The sequence below is a fragment of the Brachyhypopomus gauderio genome, chromosome 6, assembly GCF_052324685.1.
Source record: "Brachyhypopomus gauderio isolate BG-103 chromosome 6, BGAUD_0.2, whole genome shotgun sequence".
NCBI classification, from domain to species: domain Eukaryota; kingdom Metazoa; phylum Chordata; class Actinopteri; order Gymnotiformes; family Hypopomidae; genus Brachyhypopomus; species Brachyhypopomus gauderio.
In genome coordinates, this window is record NC_135216.1 from 28053461 (window position 1) to 28071765 (window position 18305).

General features: G+C 45.7%; 1 protein-coding gene across 1 annotated transcript in view; it reads right to left on the minus strand.

Annotated features, from left to right (window-relative positions):
• Nucleotides 1-6438: 6438 nt before the first annotated feature.
• Nucleotides 6439-18305, minus strand: part of sphk1 (sphingosine kinase 1) — an 18088-nt gene continuing 6221 nt past the window's right edge. The window contains exons 2-5 of the mRNA XM_077010261.1: nt 14859-15014; nt 12851-12945; nt 12360-12475; nt 6439-10126 (exon numbers count right to left, since the gene is read on the minus strand). Of these exons, the coding sequence (XP_076866376.1) occupies nt 9382-10126; nt 12360-12475; nt 12851-12945; nt 14859-15014 (1112 nt within the window). The 3' untranslated portion in view covers nt 6439-9381. The remainder of the gene's footprint in view (nt 10127-12359; nt 12476-12850; nt 12946-14858; nt 15015-18305) is intronic.

An 18305-nucleotide genomic window follows, 5' to 3' on the forward strand; every position in this document is an offset into this window, starting at 1 on the left:
TAGTCCCTGGTTTTTCATCGGATCACCACAACCTTGGTGTCAAAATATTCAGGAGAATCTCATTATCAAAGTTGCTTAAAAACATTTTGAGATTTGCATACAGTCTGGTTGTCACATGTCAATCAATAGCTCCGAGGCGTGGCCAAATTTACTTAAACAGCTATATCTCAGCAACGCTTTGACCAATCTTTATAAAAATTTATCAGTTGTTAGGGCACATGACTCAGAGGTCACAGGTCAAAGCTGGCCACGATTGTCCAATAGGGGGCGCTATAACATGGGAAAAACTGTTTCTCAGAAACCATTAGTCATATTAAGACAAAACTTTACATGCATCATCAGGGGCCCAAGTGGTATCAAGGCACACATTGATGACATCATCACTTAAAAAACATGGCCACCATTCACCAATTAATTGGTTTTGGCCATTTCACAGGCTTAACATAAGTACATACACATGAAACAGATGTGGTATGTTCATCTACACACCCACACACATCTGAATCATTTTGGCAATATCTCCCACACTGTAGGGCCTAAGCAGAGAACTGCTAAACCACGCACGCTGGCCATTCTCACACACGCAGAGTGCCCTCCCTTCCTCCACTCCCTCCAGACTCCCCCGTCCTTCGAACAACCCAATGGCGATGCCTCCACCCCTCTCTCTTTCACATGCACTCACAAAAACACAGGCCTCTCTAAAAAATAAAACACAAATACACAATATTTTGATCCTTTTGGGCTTTTAGTGCCTCAATTGAACCTTTTTTTGCACATTGATGTAATTATGCCTTTTTTCCACTGAAACAGCTTCTTTTCACTTTTAGGTCTAAAGGACCTTATGGGTTTCTTTTTGCCTATAGAGCCCAAGAGGCCTATTCGTGTGTGAACCCGCCAATTGCCGCTTGCGGCTATATTTATTATTATTTTTCTCCGCATAAAACGCATACTGCAGCCTAGACCGTAAGGCCCAGAGACACCAAACTTGGCAGAATGGTGTAGTCTCTTTGCGAGACCGTGCTAAAGCACAGAGACCCACATTGGCCTGATGGTGGCGCTATAGCGCACCATTTTGCGTTTTGGTCCATATCTCCCAAACCGTAGGGCCTAGAAACAAAATTCCACTTCTGATGGATTCCTTGGCTCAAGCCAAACAAAAAAGCCTCAAGAACCATTAAGCTCCGCCTACTTAGATTTTTTGCTAATTTGCATAATATGCAAAACCTACTTTTTTATACTAGTCCCTGGTTTTTTATCGGATCACCACAACCTTGGTGTCAAAATATTCAGGAGAATCTCATTATCAAAGTTGCTTAAAAACATTTTGAGATTTGCATATAGTCTGGCTGTCACATGTCAATCAATAGCTCCGAGGCGTGGCCAAATTTACTTAAACAGCCATATCTCAGCAACGCTTTGACCGATCTTCATAAAATTTTAACCGTTGTTAGGGCACATGACTACGAGGTCATACGTCAAAGCTGGCCACGATTGTCCAATAGGGGGCGCTATAACATGGGAAAAACTGTATCTCAGAAACCATTAGTCACATCAAGCCAAAACTTTACAGGCATCATCAGGGGCCCAAGTGATATCAAGACACGCAATGATGACATCATCACTCAAAAAACATGGCCGCCATGAGCCAATTAATTTTTATTTGAATTAATTGGCCATTTGACAGACTTACCATTGGCCAAACAACATGAAACCTCACCACTGTGCATATCCCAGGACTATGTGTCATGCTGTGCAGTTTTAAAACATTTGGCCACTAGGTGGCGCTATTTGTGAAAATCATGCATAACTCCTCCAAATTTTCACTTAGGAACATGCAACTTGTTTCTTTTTATTCCTTGCAGTAGACCTGACAACTTTGCAATTACAAGTCCTATTAAAAAATGCATACTTTTGTCACATTCATCTATTGTTTGAAAATAGCTATTTACAAACTAGTCATAGGAATTTGATCCAATTATGGAAAAATTGCTATGAGCATAATCAGTAGACTCTGTAGGTAAAAACTGATTAAAAAAATGTTGGATTTTTATTTATCTGATTGGTCCATTTTCCCATTATATCATTGTGGCCATGCCATATATGACCTATATTGCTATAACTCATAAACCATGTATGCAATCAACTCCCAATTTGAAAGGCTTTTATATCCTGAAGTCCTTGTGAGGTATGCCAAGTTTGGTTCAAATTGGCCTGTCGGGGGCGCTACAGTACCCAAAAACCTAAGAAAACATAAAAACTCATGCTGCAATCTTGTTATGCAGAATACAGACAAGTAATTGGTCTTGTATGATCCAGATCAATAAGTTCTATAACATTGCAATTGCATCTTATAACAAAAAGTGCACTGCCTGACCAGAAATGAACCTTTTAATTCACCAAAATGTCTTATTGCATTACTGAGATTAATGAGATATCAGTATGGTGGTACTTGGGCTCCATCTAGTGGCCAAACATCAGAACGGACTGAAAACTATTGCTCACGTGAAACACCACACAAACACACACACAAAGCTGATCTCAGCATGTGATTTAGTTCTGTGATTTGAATCATTTTGCCAATACACATTATTTTGATCCTTTTGGGCCTTTAGTGCCCCAATTGAAAATTTTTTTGCACATTGATTTATTTGTGCATTTTTTCCACTCAAACAGCTTCTTTTGGGTCTAAAGGACCTATTGGGTCTATTGCCTATTGAAGCCAAGTGGCCTATTCGTGTGTGAACCCGCCAATTGCCGCTTGTTATTAGGGTTCACACACACAGTGTGGGAAACCTATTGTAATTGCTGAAGTTTTTCTTATTATTATTTTTCCCCCTGTAAAACGCATACTGCAGCCTAGACAGTAAGGCCCAGAAAGACCAAACTTGGCAACAAGGTGCAGCAGGTGTGCAATGAGAGAAATAGAGACAGGGACCCACATTGGCCTGATGGTGGCGCTATAGCGCAGCATTTTGCGTTTTGGTCCATATCTCCCACAACGTAGGGCCTAGAAACAAAATTCCACTTCTGTTGGATTCCTTGGGTCAAGGCAAATAAAAAATAAATTTGAACTATTAAGCTCCGCCTACTTAGATTTTTTGCTAATTTGCATAATATGCAAAACCTACTTTTTTGTACTAGTCCCTGGTTTTTCATCGGATCACCACAACCTTGGTGTCAAAATATTCAGGAGAATCTCATTATCAAAGTTGCTTAAAAACATTTTGAGATTTGCATACAGTCTGGTTGTCACATGTCAATCAATAGCTCCAAGGCGTGGCCAAATTTACTTAAACAGCCATATCTCAGCAACACTTTGATGGATCTTCATAAAATTTTAACAGTTGTTAGGGCACATGACTCCGAGGTTATAGGTCAAAGCTGGCCACGATTGTCCACTAGGGGGCGCTATAACATGGGAAAAACTGTATCTCAGAAACCATTAGTCACATCAAGCCAAAACTTTACAGGCATCATCAGGGGCCCAAGTGATATCAAGACACACAATGATGACATCATCACTCAAAAAACATGGCCGCCATGAGCCAATTAATTTTTATTTGAATTAATTGGCCATTTGACAGACTTACCATTGGCCAAACAACATGAAACCTTACCACTGTGCATATCTCAGGACTATGTGTCATGCTGTGCAGTTTTAAAACATTTGGCCACAAGGTGGCGCTATTTGTGAAAATCATGCATAACTCCTCCAAATTTTCACTTAGGAACATGCAACTTGCTTCTTTTTATTCCTTGCCGTAGACCTGACAACTTTGCAATTGCAAGTCCTAAAAAAAAATGCATACTTTTGTCACATTCATCTATTGTTTGAAAATAGCTATTTACAAACTAGTCATAGGAATTTGATCCAATTATGGAAAAATTGCTATGAGCATAATCAGTAGACTCTGTAGGTAAAAACTGATTAAAAAAATGTTGGATTTTTATTTATCTGATTGGTCCATGTTCCCATTATATCATTGTGGCCATGCCATATATGACCTATATTGCTATAACTCATAAACCATGTATGCAATCAACTCCCAATTTGAAAGGCTTTTATATCCTGAAGTCCTTGTGAGGTATGCCAAGTTTGGTTCAAATTGGCCTGTCGGGGGCGCTACAGTACCCAAAAACCTAAGAAAACATAAAAACTCATGCTGCAATCTTGTTATGCAGAATACAGACAAGTAATTGGTCTTGTATGATCCAGATCAATAAGTTCTATAACATTGCAATTGCATCTTATAACAAAAAGTGCACTGCCTGACCAGAAATGAACCTTTTAATTCACCAAAATGTCATTGCATTACTGATATTAATGAGATATCAGTATGATAGTACTTGGGCTCCATCTAGTGGCCAAACACCGAAACTGACTGAAAACTATTGCTCACATGAAACACCACACAAACACACACAAAGCTGATCTCAGCATGTGATTTAGTTCTGTGATCTGAATCATTTTGCCAATACACATTATTTTGATCCTTTTCGGCCTTTAGTGCCTCAACTGAATCTTTTTTTTTTACATAAAGTACACAGCCTGACCAGAAACGAACCTTTTAATTCACCAAAATATCCTATTTCATTACTGACATTAATGAGATATCAGTATGGTAGTACTTGGCCTCCATCTAGTGGCCATATTCTGACTGAAAACTATTGCTCACATGAAATACCACACAAACACACACAAAGCTGATCTCAGCATGTGATTTAGTTCTGTGATCTGAATTATTTTGCCAATGCACATTATTTTGATCCTTTTAGCCCTTTAGTGCCCCAATTGAACCTTTTTTTGCACATTGATTTATTTGTGCATTTTTTCCACTCAAACAGCTTCTTTTTCACATTTAGGGTCTAAAGGACCTTTGCCTTTGCCTATTGAGGCCAAGAGGCCTATTCGTGTGTGAACCCGCCAATTGCCGCTTGCGGCTATATTTACAGTATATTATTGTAATGGGGAATAAAACATGTCTGGTAACACTATACCTGTGAGATCAGGTTCCCTCTATTAAACAGAAGCGTGTTCCTTTCTTCAGTGTGTTGTGTATGTGTAGTTAAAAGCAGACGTGTGGACTCGAGTCACATGACTTGGACTCGAGTCCGACTTGAGCTTTAAGACTTGAAAAGACTTGAAATCCTTATTTTAGCATAATAAATTTTATATATATAAAATTTATTATGCTAGACACAAGAATTAACTAATTAATTAATATATATATAGAATCACATACCTGGATCATTTTGTATTAAATGGTGCTGTAAAATGTGAACTGCTCAGTTAACCAATCGGGGGGGAAGCAGCGTTGGATTTGTGCGGAGAGGACAAGCAACATGCTCCCAAAAATGATCCTGTTCAATGATAAAGATTATGCTGTTGTGAATAAAAGAAGAACTGCGACATGCAAGACATGTGGAGTCAGGATAAGAGATGGAGATGCAACCACTTCAAACTTTGTTCAACATTTGAGGCTGCACAAACAAAAGTAAGTCTCTGTTATGTATATTTAACATAATGCTATAACGGTTAGCTAGCTAGCTGGGATGTGATAACTCAGGGGTCGGAAATGTTAGGCGTTTGAGTTATTCGGTTCGCTTGAGTGAGTTGTCACGTTTTCACGTTATCTTTGATGCGGACCGCTGATACATGTCAAGTTGCTCATGTGCACCCTTGTAAAAGTTAGTCTGACTACCTTAATATAATACTAATCAATTGCATCAATTGTGTTAAATATTGAAATTACATCTGGTGACTTGACTAGGACTTGCAGTTTATGACTTGGGACTTGACTCGAGACTCGCTTGTATTGACTTGGGACTTGACTCGAGACTTGATTGTGAAGACTTGAGTCTTACTTGTTACTTGCAACTTAATGACTTGTTCACATGTCTGGTTAAAAGTGTGTGTAGACTATAGAGGTAGTGAGCTAACTTTGGAACAGCATAGTAACAAGAACTGCGTAATGACGATGGGTCGTAGGCGTATTGGTGATATGCTTCAAAAATCAACATTTCAGGAATGATAATGTTGTATAAAGCATCAGAAACATCAACACACAAAACATGTATCTGGATACCTTTCAAAGATTGGAGATGTGTGATCAAAGCTATGCATGCCACAAAATATTTAAAACAATTTTCTGATTTTTTTCTCAACAAAAATATCACATAACATGAATTGTGTTTAATTATTTATTAATCTTCTCATTATGTACACGTCAAGAAAAGCCCTTTTAGACTTAATTCAAATATCTCTTAATTATGATCTGAGCGCCACCAGAGCAGAAAAAAACCTTTCGTCTGCAGAATGAGGTTAAAGAAGTATTAAACAGATATATACAAAGGTAGGCAGCAGAGGTCTCAATTCCAGGTTCAGAAAGTAAAAGTCCCCACCAGGATTTTGCTCAGGCTAGCAAGCTTGAACAAAATCCTGGTGGGGACTTTTACTTTCTGAACCTGGAATTGACACCTCTGGTAGGCAGTCTTACGTATTCTTCGCGTCATACTTTTTAGCGCGGCAGATAGTAGCGAAAAACAAACAAACGTGTTTGTCCACGAGATGGCGCCAGAATGCTGTAGGCTGCTCCTTTATGGCTTTCAACCGAGGCAGTACTCTTTTACGTGTGATTAATATAGATTTGAAAACCGCTCCGATGTACTGTATTTCAGTTAAAAAATAAAAGCTAGATTGTCCGTGTGCTTCAAATATGTGTACTTTGTGGACTTTAAATTAATTTAACAAAGTGTGTATATTAAACATGCCATTGATGTACAGTTCCCTTGAAAAACCCGTTTGCCTGTTGTGACGTCAACTGTAAAGCAAAAATTGTCATGGAAGATTCAGGAGGCATGCGCAGTGCTCTGGCCCTACACACTTTCACAGTTAACAGTAAAGATTACGCATCAGTAGTAGATCAGTAGTTCTGCATTAAACCCAAAGGTGCCTGGTTTTGGAATGGAACTGTTCTGAGATGGTTAGGATGCAATAAAATCGTTTTTTTACACTGCAGATAACAGATCAGAAAGTTTTGGTGTTGCTAATATTGATCTGGTAGTTGGTAGATAGTTTAATAACTTAAATGTAGTTATAGCCCTTTAAATGTGCGTTCTTACACTCCTGAGCCTGAAATAAAACACACGTAGAAACATAGTGCAGTGATGAATGAATCGGAGCTAACAGCTGTCATGGAGTAGCGTGTTCTCCACAGCCCTTTGGTGAGCCAGCATCCGGGATGGGCTCTTTCCTCCAGGTGTAACGAGACCACGTGAGCACCTTCGATTGGGGAAACACGCCGCTCTGCTGCTCTCCGTCTTTGAACAGAAGCTAGAACATAAGGGCACCTGGGTGATGGTGACTCGGCATAAAACAGGAGAGATAAGAAAACACACACAGTGTGATTCGTCCTCGCACGCCCAACTCCGCAACGTGCTGAGTGCTGAACATCATCTAAGCTACAGATCTCGGATCAGCACAGAGTGCTTGTGCTCGCAACTGAGATCACGCAGCCTGACGACCAGCATCTGTTGTACAGATCTCAGGTCAGCGGCACGTGCATGTCCTAGAACTGTTCTAGAGTTCTAGAACTGCTGATGGCAGGTGTTCTAGAAGGCTTAGTGAACTGTGCCGGGTCTACACGCCCTCGCAGTGGCTGGACGGGGATGACCCGCTACAAACACCCCAGCGGCAGAGCGCTTACGGACGGCCACGCACACATCGGGACCCCTCCTGCAGCAGACCCTCTCACGCACACACAGAGGATAAAACACAAGACAATATTTACATGCAGCTGTGTGAGGGATGAGGCAGACAGACACACAGAGAGATTGAGAGAGAGAGAGAGAGAATGATGATCAAAGAGGAAAAGAACCTCAGTGTCTCTGAATGATGTGAAAACCTCAAGAGCCGTGAGGAAGACCTACTGTTGCCCCAGTAACCCTGCACTGAACAGCTTAAGTGCTTTGGAAATCACAAAGTTACAGACCAGCAACTCACAGACTTATAGACCAGAGTTTGGAATGCATTAAAACAAATCAAACACACTTTATAGCAGTCTGCAAATTCATTCAGCCTCACAGTGGACCAATTCCACCATTTCAGTTCCACTCCCAGATTTTAATTGTCTTAGGAAAATAACCCAAACAGACTGACTGGTGACACTGTAATAGGACACACACACATACACAGTTTCTGCTCTCTTAATTTATGGACACATTCATCCTGACAGCTCAGTGCATAATGCACTCCTGTCAGCCATGTTTCTAATACACACACTCACACACACACACACACACATACACTCACACATACACTCACACACACACACACACACACACACACACACACACACACACACACACACACACACACACACACACACATACACCCTGGGGCAATATGCACCCAGCTGCAAGACATGAAACCAGAAAATGGAAAAAGAGAAAATAAATCCGATAATAAAAACCCTTTAAACTCTCTTAGTAGAAAAATACAGAAGCACTGAAATGTCTCCTCTGAAACATCTCCTCTGGGAGGAACTTTGGCACCAGAGCAGTAGTACTGGACCTGTACCAGAGCCTGAACTGTGCATTCAGTAGTACTGGACCTGTGCTTTCAGTAGTACTGGACCTGTGCTTTCAGTAGTACTGGACCTGTGCTTTAGAGAGAGGATTCATTATGACTGGACCCATGTGATGGTGGAAGTGTGACCTTCACCACTGATGCAGTACTTGATCATCAAATGTCAATGATATAAAAAAACCCTCTGTTTGTCTAAACAGTCTGTAAACCTTCCCGTCCATGAGGGTCTGGGATCTGTGATCTATAAGTCCATGTTGGCCAACTTTGGGCTTTGTCATGGTGACACAGTGGAACATTTCACTTCTCAGACAGTACGAGTCTGTGTGTCTAGCAACGTCTTATCCCTTATTGGTCAGACAGTACGAGTCTGTGTGTCTAGCAACGTCTTATCCCTTATTGGTCAGACAGTACGAGTCTGTGTGTCTAGCAACGTCTTATCCCTTATTGGTCAGACAGTACGAGTCTGTGTGTCTAACAACGTCTTATCCCTTATCGGTCAGACAGTACGAGTCTGTGTGTCTAGCAACGTCTTATCCCTTATTGGTCAGACAGTACGAGTCTGTGTGTCTAGCAACGCCTTATCCCTTATTGGTCAGACAGTACGAGTCTGTGTGTCTAGCAACATCTTATCCCTTATTGGTCAGACAGTACGAGTCTGTGTGTCTAGCAATGTCTTATCCCGTATTGGTCAGACAGTACGAGTCTGTGTGTCTATAGCAACGTCTTATCCCTTATAAGTCAGCTTCCCCATGAGCTGTGTGATTCAGCGGGCGTCAGACCATAAAGTTCAAAGGTCAGCCTGAGATGAGTCTAGCGTATCCCTTGTGGATCTGCGCCTGTATGGGCCCGTACTCCACTCGCTCCCCGTCCACGGTGATGACCCCGGGCGTGGTGGCGGGCTCCAGCCGCAGGGCCCGTACCCGCTGGTACACCAGGTGCGGGCAGTCGCAGGCCAGGTGTGTGCCCTTCTCCATGGCCAGGAAGAGCCTGAGCAGAGTGGCCCGCGACACGCCCGCCCTCACGTAGAACAGGTGGATGTGGCCGTCGGCCGGGCCGGCGTCCGGAGCCGCCACCAGGTCCTCGGCCAGGTGGGAGTGGCTGGTGGCCAGAACCAGCACGAAGTCTCGCTCCTCCACCACCGTCCAATCGGCTGGCACCGGCTCGCCCAGCGGGGCGAGGAGGTCGTCGGGCGGGCCGTGCTGGTCTGGGCCGGGCGTGGGGGGGGGCGGCTTTGCGGCGTCGGAGGGTGGGTCTGCGCACGCCTCTCGGGCAGGGAGGAACGCCAGCCGTCCCTGGTACGAGCGGAACCAGGCCAGGCGGACGAGAGTGCCCACCATGAACCGTGCTGCCCCAACATAGCGGTACCGCTCGCTCTCAATGTCCACGTCGGCGATGAAGCCCCAGGCGAGGGAGAGGAAGGAGAAGAGACGAAGGCCAGAGGAGAGGTGGAGGGAGAGGATGTCCAGCGGACGCACCGCACCCTTACACAGCAGGAAACCACAGCTGAGAAGCAGCTCCATACCCCACACCGGGTCCGCTCTGGAACAGAGAACACACGGATCTGAAGGCAGATGTTCAGATGTTCAGAAGTTCAGAAACACTCTCAGAAGCAGCAACGACGTCCCAAGAAGACCACAACACTGAGTCAGGAGAGAGTGGAGAAATGAAGACAACACTGCTAATGGAGGATTCACCAATCACATGTGGGTGTGTTCATATATGATTTAAATATGCTACATCACAATTAAAATATGAGCTAAAAATATGTAAGATATATTACATTTTACAGAATGTAAACTGAAACATTAATGAAGTAGCATTTGTATTCTTTAAATAAGGAAAAATACCCTCAGTGCTTCTAGGCTGTGGACCACTGAGTAGTGTTTGACATTATGAAGTTTCAGTGCTGATGAGGGATTAAGGGATTAGTTACCCTTCTATAGCTCTTCACTGTGACCATGTGACCATAATACAACTCTCCCAGTATTTTAAATATGTTTTTACATTTTATGCATTGCAAAAGAACTTAAGGCATCCTCCCCTCTCCTCTCCTCTTCTCTCCTCTCCTCTCCACCCCTCTCTTCTTTTCTCTCCTCCCCTCTCCTCTCCTCTTCTCTCCTCTCCTCTCCTCCTCTCCCCTCTCCTCTTCTCTCCTCTCCTCTCCTCCCCTCTCCTCTCCTCTCCTCTTCTCTCCTCTCCTCTCCTCTCCTCCCCTCTCCTCTCCTCTCCTCTCCTCCCCTCCCCTCTCCTCTCCTCTCCTCCCCTCCCCTCTCCTCTCCTCCCCTCTCCTCTCCTCTCCTCTCCTCCCCTCCCCTCTCCTCTCCTCTCCTCCCCTCCCCTCTCCTCTCCTCTCCTCTCCTCTCCTCCCCTCTCCTCTCCTCTCCTCTCCTCCCCTCCCCTCTCCTCTCCTCTCCTCTTCTCTCCTCTCCTCTCCTCTCCTCCCCTCTCCTCTCCTCTCCTCCCCTCCCCTCTCCTCTCCTCTCCTCCCCTCCCCTCTCTTCTCTACTTTCACGTGTGAGTTATGGTGAATCTGTGCCACTGGGCCAGTGTGGTGATGGATGACCTCTCCGCTGTCTGCAGCAGTGTTTCATTTCCCGGGTCTCATGCATATTAATGAGCCCATTGCCATCATGAGCCTTTGTCTCTCTAACTGCAGTCAAGCAAGATGGAAGACCATGCCAGCCTCACACTTGCCCCTGGCCAAAAACCTGCCCCTTACAGCTTTTTATAACACATCAGCAGAACACGACACTAATACTGCTCAATGGGTCACCTCAGATCACCTCAGATGGCTCACATCAGATCACCTCGGATGGGTCCCCTCAAATTACCTCAGATGGGTCACATCAGATCAACTTAGATGGGTCACATCAGATCACCTCAGATGGGTCACATCAGATCACCTCAGATAGGTCACATCAGATCACCTCAGATGGGTCACATCAGATCAACTTAGATGGGTCCCCTCAGATCACCTCAGATGGGTCACATCAGATCAACTCAGATGGGTCACCTCAGATCACCTCAGATGGGTCACATCAGATCAACTTAGATGGGTCACCTCAGATCACCTCAGATGGGTCACATCAGATCAACTTAGATGGGTCCCCTCAGATCACCTCAGATGGATCACATCAGATCACCTCAGACGTGTCACCTCAGATCACCTCAGACTTTGGTCAGTATTTGTATTTGTCAGTATTTGGTCAGTATGATGCAGTGCATATTAGAGCAGTACTTATATGAAAGTTAAGGATATGTATGTAATAGTGTAGGTGTAGTGTACACTACTCACTGTGTATAATAGTGTAGTGTAGTGTACACTATTCACTGTGTAATAGTGTAGTGTAGGTGTAGTGTACACTACTCACTGTGTGTAATAGTGTAGTGTACACTACTCACTGTTTGTAAGTGTAGTGTAGTGTACACTACTCACTGTGTGTAATAGTGTAGTGTACACTACTCACTGTGTATAATAGTGTAGTGTAGGTGTAGTGTACACTACTCACTGTGTGTAATAGTGTAGTGTACGCTACTCACTGTGTGTAATAGTGTAGTGTAGTGTACACTACTCACTGTGTGTAATAGTGTAGTGTACGCTACTCACTGTGTGTAATAGTGTAGTGTAGTGTACACTACTCAATGTGTGTAATAGTGTAGTGTACACTACTCACTGTGTGTAATAGTGTAGTGTACACTACTCACTGTGTGTAATAGTGTAGTGTAGTGTACACTACTCACTGTGTGTAATAGTGTAGTGTACACTACTCACTGTGTGTAATAGTGCACAGAGGCAGCCAGTGCGTTCCCGGAGCCTCCAGGCAGGATGGCCAGAGGTGTGTGTATGGCTTGTTCCCAGTCCTCCCTCTCCATCAGACCATTGATCACCTACAGAACACACACCAGCAGTTAAGAACCAGCACACACACACACACACACACTCACACTCACACTCACTCACACACTCACACACTCACACACACGCTCACACACACTCACACACACTCACTCACACACACACACTCATACACACACACACACACACATGCTCACACACACACACACACGCTCACACACACATGCTCACACACACACGCACACGCTCACACAAACACACACTCACTCACACACTCACACACACACACACACACACACGCTCACACACACTCACACACACACACACACACACACACACACACACACACACACACACACACACACACACACACACACACACACACACACACACACACACACACACACCTCAAACAGCAGTCCATCCCCTGACAGAATGACCAGTGTGCTCCACTCTGATAGGTCAGCACTGCGCACAAGCTCACGGGCGTGATTTTGACGCTCTGGGGGAAGAAGAAGAGAAATATGAGGAGAGAGAGAGATGGTGGGAGGGGAGCCCAGAGAGAGGGAGAGAGATGGAGAGGGGGAAGGCAGAAAGAGAGAGAGACAAGAAAAGAAACCTTTCATGCTTTCAGTGGAAAGACTGATGAAGCAGATTAGGATTTAGTTACTCATTCTCATCCCAGACCTGTAAAACAGACCCCTCCATCACTGTTTACTTCAGCCCCTCACTGATCCCAGACCTGTAAAACAGACCCCTCTATCACTGTTTACTTCAGCCCCTCACTGATCCCAGACCTGTAAAACAGGCCCCTCCATCACTGTTTACCTCAGCCCCTCACTGATCCCAGACCTGTAAAACAAGACCCCGCCATCACTGTTTACTTCAGCCCCTCACTGATCCCAGACCTGTAAAACAAGACCCCGCCATCACTGTTTACTTCAGCCCCTCACTGATCCCAGACCTGTAAAACAGACCCCTCCATCACTGTTTACTTCAGCCCCTCACTGATCCCAGACCTGTAAAACAGACCCCTCCATCACTGTTTACTTCAGCCCCTCACTGATCCCAGACCTGTAAAACAGGCCCCTCCATCACCGTTTACTTCAGCCCCTCACTGATCCCAGACCAGTGGAAGTGGAGCCAGGTGCCATGGCTTACAGGATGACTGAGACATGAGAGATTGGATAGATTCAGTTGGACTGGACTAGAAGTCAAGGGCATTTAAGAACCTTCCCAAGAGGTACTGAGGATTTTCCTAAAACCGCTAAAAGCAATTAACTTCAGACAGACAATCTGAGGAAATATAATGACATAAGCCCATAAAGCTCTGACCTACTCTGAATTTTTACAAAGCATGATTTACGCTAATATTCCATCTTTTCTCCAAACAGGACACTAAAAGAGACTATTGTCTGTGTGTGTGTGTGTGTGTGTGTGTGTGTGTGTGTGTGTGTGTGTGTGTGTGTGTGTGTGTCTGATGTAGTGTTACATTGGTTGAATGCAGTGTGTTACATTAACAAGACGTAGTGTTACATTAACTGGATGAAGTATGTTTCATTAATTTAATGTAGTGTTGGTTGGATGAAGTGTGTTACATTAACCTGGTGTAATGTTACATTAACCTGGTGTAATGTTACATTAACCTGGTGTAATGTTACATTAACCTGATGTAGTGTTACATTAACCTGGTGTAGTGTTACATTAACCTGGTGTAGTGTTACATTGGTTGGATGAAGTGTGTTACATTAGCTGGATAAAACTACACCTCCCGAGTCAAGGATGTGCATTCTAGTATGAAATTTCAAATCCATATTTTGTGTGTGTATGTGTGTGGATATATATATATATATATAAACACATATCCAGTAAATGTATCTGGTAACGTTGAAGATCTTAGTGAAGATGATACAGCTGTATTCCAGACTGCTGGGCGGTGCAGAAGGTGCATCTTTCAGCCGTCTGGCTCTTTTTTTAGCTTGTACACCAGCTAAACGTGGCCAAGGCCTACAGTTACTGCTCCTATATATATACGCCGTGTCTGTGGTGGCCAAACCGTCCTGTCACGTTCAGCTGCTGAGTGCTGACTGTTCAGGACTGCTGGTGTTCTCTGCTACAGGACGTTTATGAGTGATGTAGTGGCTCTTTTGGCCTGGGAGTTTTGTTTACGCTGCCAAGCTGGAAGTGTCTACAAAGCAGCATCTGTGAAGCCCTCAGAGAGTCTCAGATCAGCAGGACTTTATTTAACAGGTGGGTAAGGAGACACTCCAACGTATTGCGCTTAAACGCAGGAGTGTGAGACGAAACAGTCATGCTCTGTAGGTGTGAACGCCCGAGTGTGTGTGTGTGTGTGTGTGTGTGTGTGTGTGTGTGTGTGTGTGTGTGTGTGTGTGTGTGTGTGTGTGTGTGACTGACCTGTGACCACGAGTGTGTGTGGGACAGCAGCATCTATGAGCATACGCTGCACAGGTCCTGTGTAGAGGGTCATCGCCCGACCCCGCCCACTCAGTGGATTCACCAATAGCATCATCTTCTGAGCTTTGCATGCCTGAGTGCATGGAGCACCTGGAACTGAGGGTGGGAGAGAGGGATGGGGTGGAGAGAGGGAGATGAGGTGGAGAGAGAGATGAGGTGGAGAGAGAGATGAGGTGGAGAGAGAGAGATGAGGTGGAGAGAGAGAGATGGGGTAGAGAGAGAGATGGAGTGTAGAGAGGGATGAAGTGGAGAGAGAGAGATGGGGTGGAGAGAGAGAGATGGGGTGGAGAGAGAGAGATGGGGTGGAGAGAGGGATGGGGTGGAGAGAGAGATGGGGTGGAGAGAGAGAGATGGGGTGGAGAGAGAGAGATGAGGTGGAGAGAGAGAGATGGGGTGGAGAGAGAGATGGAGTGTAGAGAGGGATGAGGTGGAGAGAGAGAGATGGGGTGGAGAGAGAGAGATGAGGTGGAGAGAGAGAGATGGGGTGGAGAGAGAGAGATGAGGTGGAGAGAGAGAGATGGGGTGGAGAGAGAGATGGAGTGTAGAGAGGGATGAGGTGGAGAGAGAGAGATGGGGTGGAGAGAGAGAGATGAGGTGGAGAGAGAGAGATGGGGTGGAGAGAGAGATGGGGTGGAGAGAGAGAGATGGGGTGGAGAGAGAGATGAGGTGGAGAGAGAGAGATGAGGTGGAGAGAGAGAGATGGGGTGGAGAGAGAGATGGAGTGTAGAGAGGGATGAGGTGGAGAGAGAGAGATGGGGTGGAGAGAGGGATGAGGTGGAGAGAGAGATGAGGTGGAGAGAGAGAGATGAGGTGGAGAGAGAGAGATGGGGTGGAGAGAGAGAGATGAGGTGGAGAGAGAGAGATGAGGTGGAGAGAGAGAGATGGGGTGGAGAGAGAGAGATGGGGTGGAGAGAGAGATGGGGTGGAGAGAGAGATGAGGTGGAGAGAGAGAGATGGGGTGGAGAGAGAGAGATGGGGTGGAGAGAGAGATGAGGTGGAGAGAGAGATATGAGGTGGAGAGAGGGATGAGGTGGAGAGAGAGAGATGAGGTGGAGAGAGAGAGATGGGGTGGAGAGAGAGAGATGGGGTGGAGAGAGAGAGATGGGGTGGAGAGAGAGAGATGGGGTGGAGAGAGAGGGATGAGGTGGAGAGAGAGAGATGGGGTGGAGAGAGTGAGATGGGGTGGAGAGAGAGATGAGGTGGAGAGAGAGAGATGGGGTGGAGAGAGAGAGATGGGTTGGAGAGAGAGATGGAGTGTAGAGAGGGATGAGGTGGAGAGAGAGAGATGAGGTGGAGAGAGAGGGATGAGGTGGAGAGAGAGATATGAGGTGGAGAGAGGGATGAGGTGGAGAGAGAGAGATGGGGTGGAGAGAGAGAGATGGGGTGGAGAGAGAGAGATGAGGTGGAGAGAGAGAGATGAGGTGGAGAGAGAGAGATGGGGTGGAGAGAGAGAGATGAGGTGGAGAGAGAGAGATGAGGTGGAGAGAGAGAGATGGGGTGGAGAGAGAGAGATGGGGTGGAGAGAGAGATGGGGTGGAGAGAGAGATGAGGTAGAGAGAGAGAGATGGGGTGGAGAGAGAGAGATGGGGTGGAGAGAGAGGGATGAGGTGGAGAGAGAGAGATGGGGTGGAGAGAGAGATATGAGGTGGAGAGAGAGGGATGGGGTGGAGAGAGAGATGGAGTGTAGAGAGGGATGAGGTGGAGAGAGAGACACACAAACAAGAACACATTTATCATCTGACATTTTTGTGTGTCATTCTCACACCTCTCCTGTTCCACGTCTGTTAACGAGCCTGTGGGAAACGTTCATGAGACTTCAGGACTGTGTTTGTCCCGTCTGTCCTGCGAGAGTCCTGCTGTGTCTTTACAGGACTGAAGCCCTGATCACTCTTCCATGAAGAACGAAAAGAAACTAGTAGTATTGGGACACACGTGTGTGTGTGGGTTTTTCAGGTAGACAACCCTCATCTCTGCTCTACCGCACACACTGATCTACGCAATCTGGGACAGCACATTCCTGGTACCTGTTGGCACAGATCCACAAGGTGGTTTGACGTGCCACCCCCTCAGGTGCAGATGACACGCACCTACAGAAGTACTTCCAGACCGGTGTGTGTGGCTCACACACTCCCTCACAGACCGGTGTGTGTGGCTCACACACTCCCTCACAGACCGGTGTGTGTGGCTCACACACTCCCTCACAGACCGGTGTGTGTGGCTCACACACTCCCTGTGCTCAGCAGGGTTTCGTCTCTCTACCCTGCCTCTCCAGGCTCATACCACAAGAACAGTTCTCCTGCTGAAGGACAGATAAAACAGGTCAAACAGGTCACACTTGTTACCCTGGGGACCGGTTTAGGTGTGGGTCACAGTCCCGTGGATGACACACCAGGGCTGGATGACACTGCGCTTAACCCAGGCTGCAATGCTCTCAGAGGCACTGAGAGAGAGGTGTAGGGTGAGGAAGAGGAGGACAGAGAAAGACAGAGATGAAGATGAAGTGCGGGTTCTTCCCCCACTGCTTTTTGCTTTTGTTTGATTGGCTGTTGGGAAAATCCAATGAACAGAATCTGGAGCCAAGTCTGGCTTCTTGAATGTCCTGTTCTCTGATCTGGATTTGAAGTGAACTGGTTCTGGACCACAGGCAGCTCAGGGTGTCTCCTCCAGCTCAAGGTGTCTCCTCCAGTTCAGGGTGTCTCCTCCAGCTCAAGGTGTCTCCTCCAGCTCAGGGTGTCTCCTCCAGCTCAGGGTGTCTCCTCCAGCTCAGGGTGTCTCCTCCAGCTCAGGGTGTCTCCTCTAGCTCAGGGTGTCTCCTCCAGCTCAGGGTGTCTCCCTACGACACTGCAGTACTGGCCCAGTAACGGGAAACCTGATCTGTGAACTTCTATCAGCCCTGTAGGGGGACGTAGGGGGACATGGGGGACGGCGGCAGAGTTCAGACTGAGGCTGGAGTGAAGGTGTACCAGTCAGTGAGGTCAGGAGCTCTGTGAGAACTGGCCTGTTTGGGATGGCCGCTAGGAAGAAGCCATCACACAGGTCAAAAGACCCCACATCACGGCCCTTCTCAAAAAAGCTGATGTGTGGGATATGTTTTTATGGTCAAATGAGATTATTTTTGGCCATATTTCAAAATGCTTTGTGCATCTGCCCAGTTTTCAACAAACACTATTCTGAGGATAATTATGGGGCTGAGATCATGATGGTGTAGGAATACAAAAATAGCTAAAGGTGCTCCTACCCAGTACTACCCAGTACTACCCAGTACTAGTGTTTCCAGTACTAGTGTTTCCAGTTTTAGTTTTTTATGAAGTTCAATATTTTTGAGCACAACAGCTGTCCCACAAAGCACATGGTATGAAATAGTTATTAGCATTATTTAAAATACAG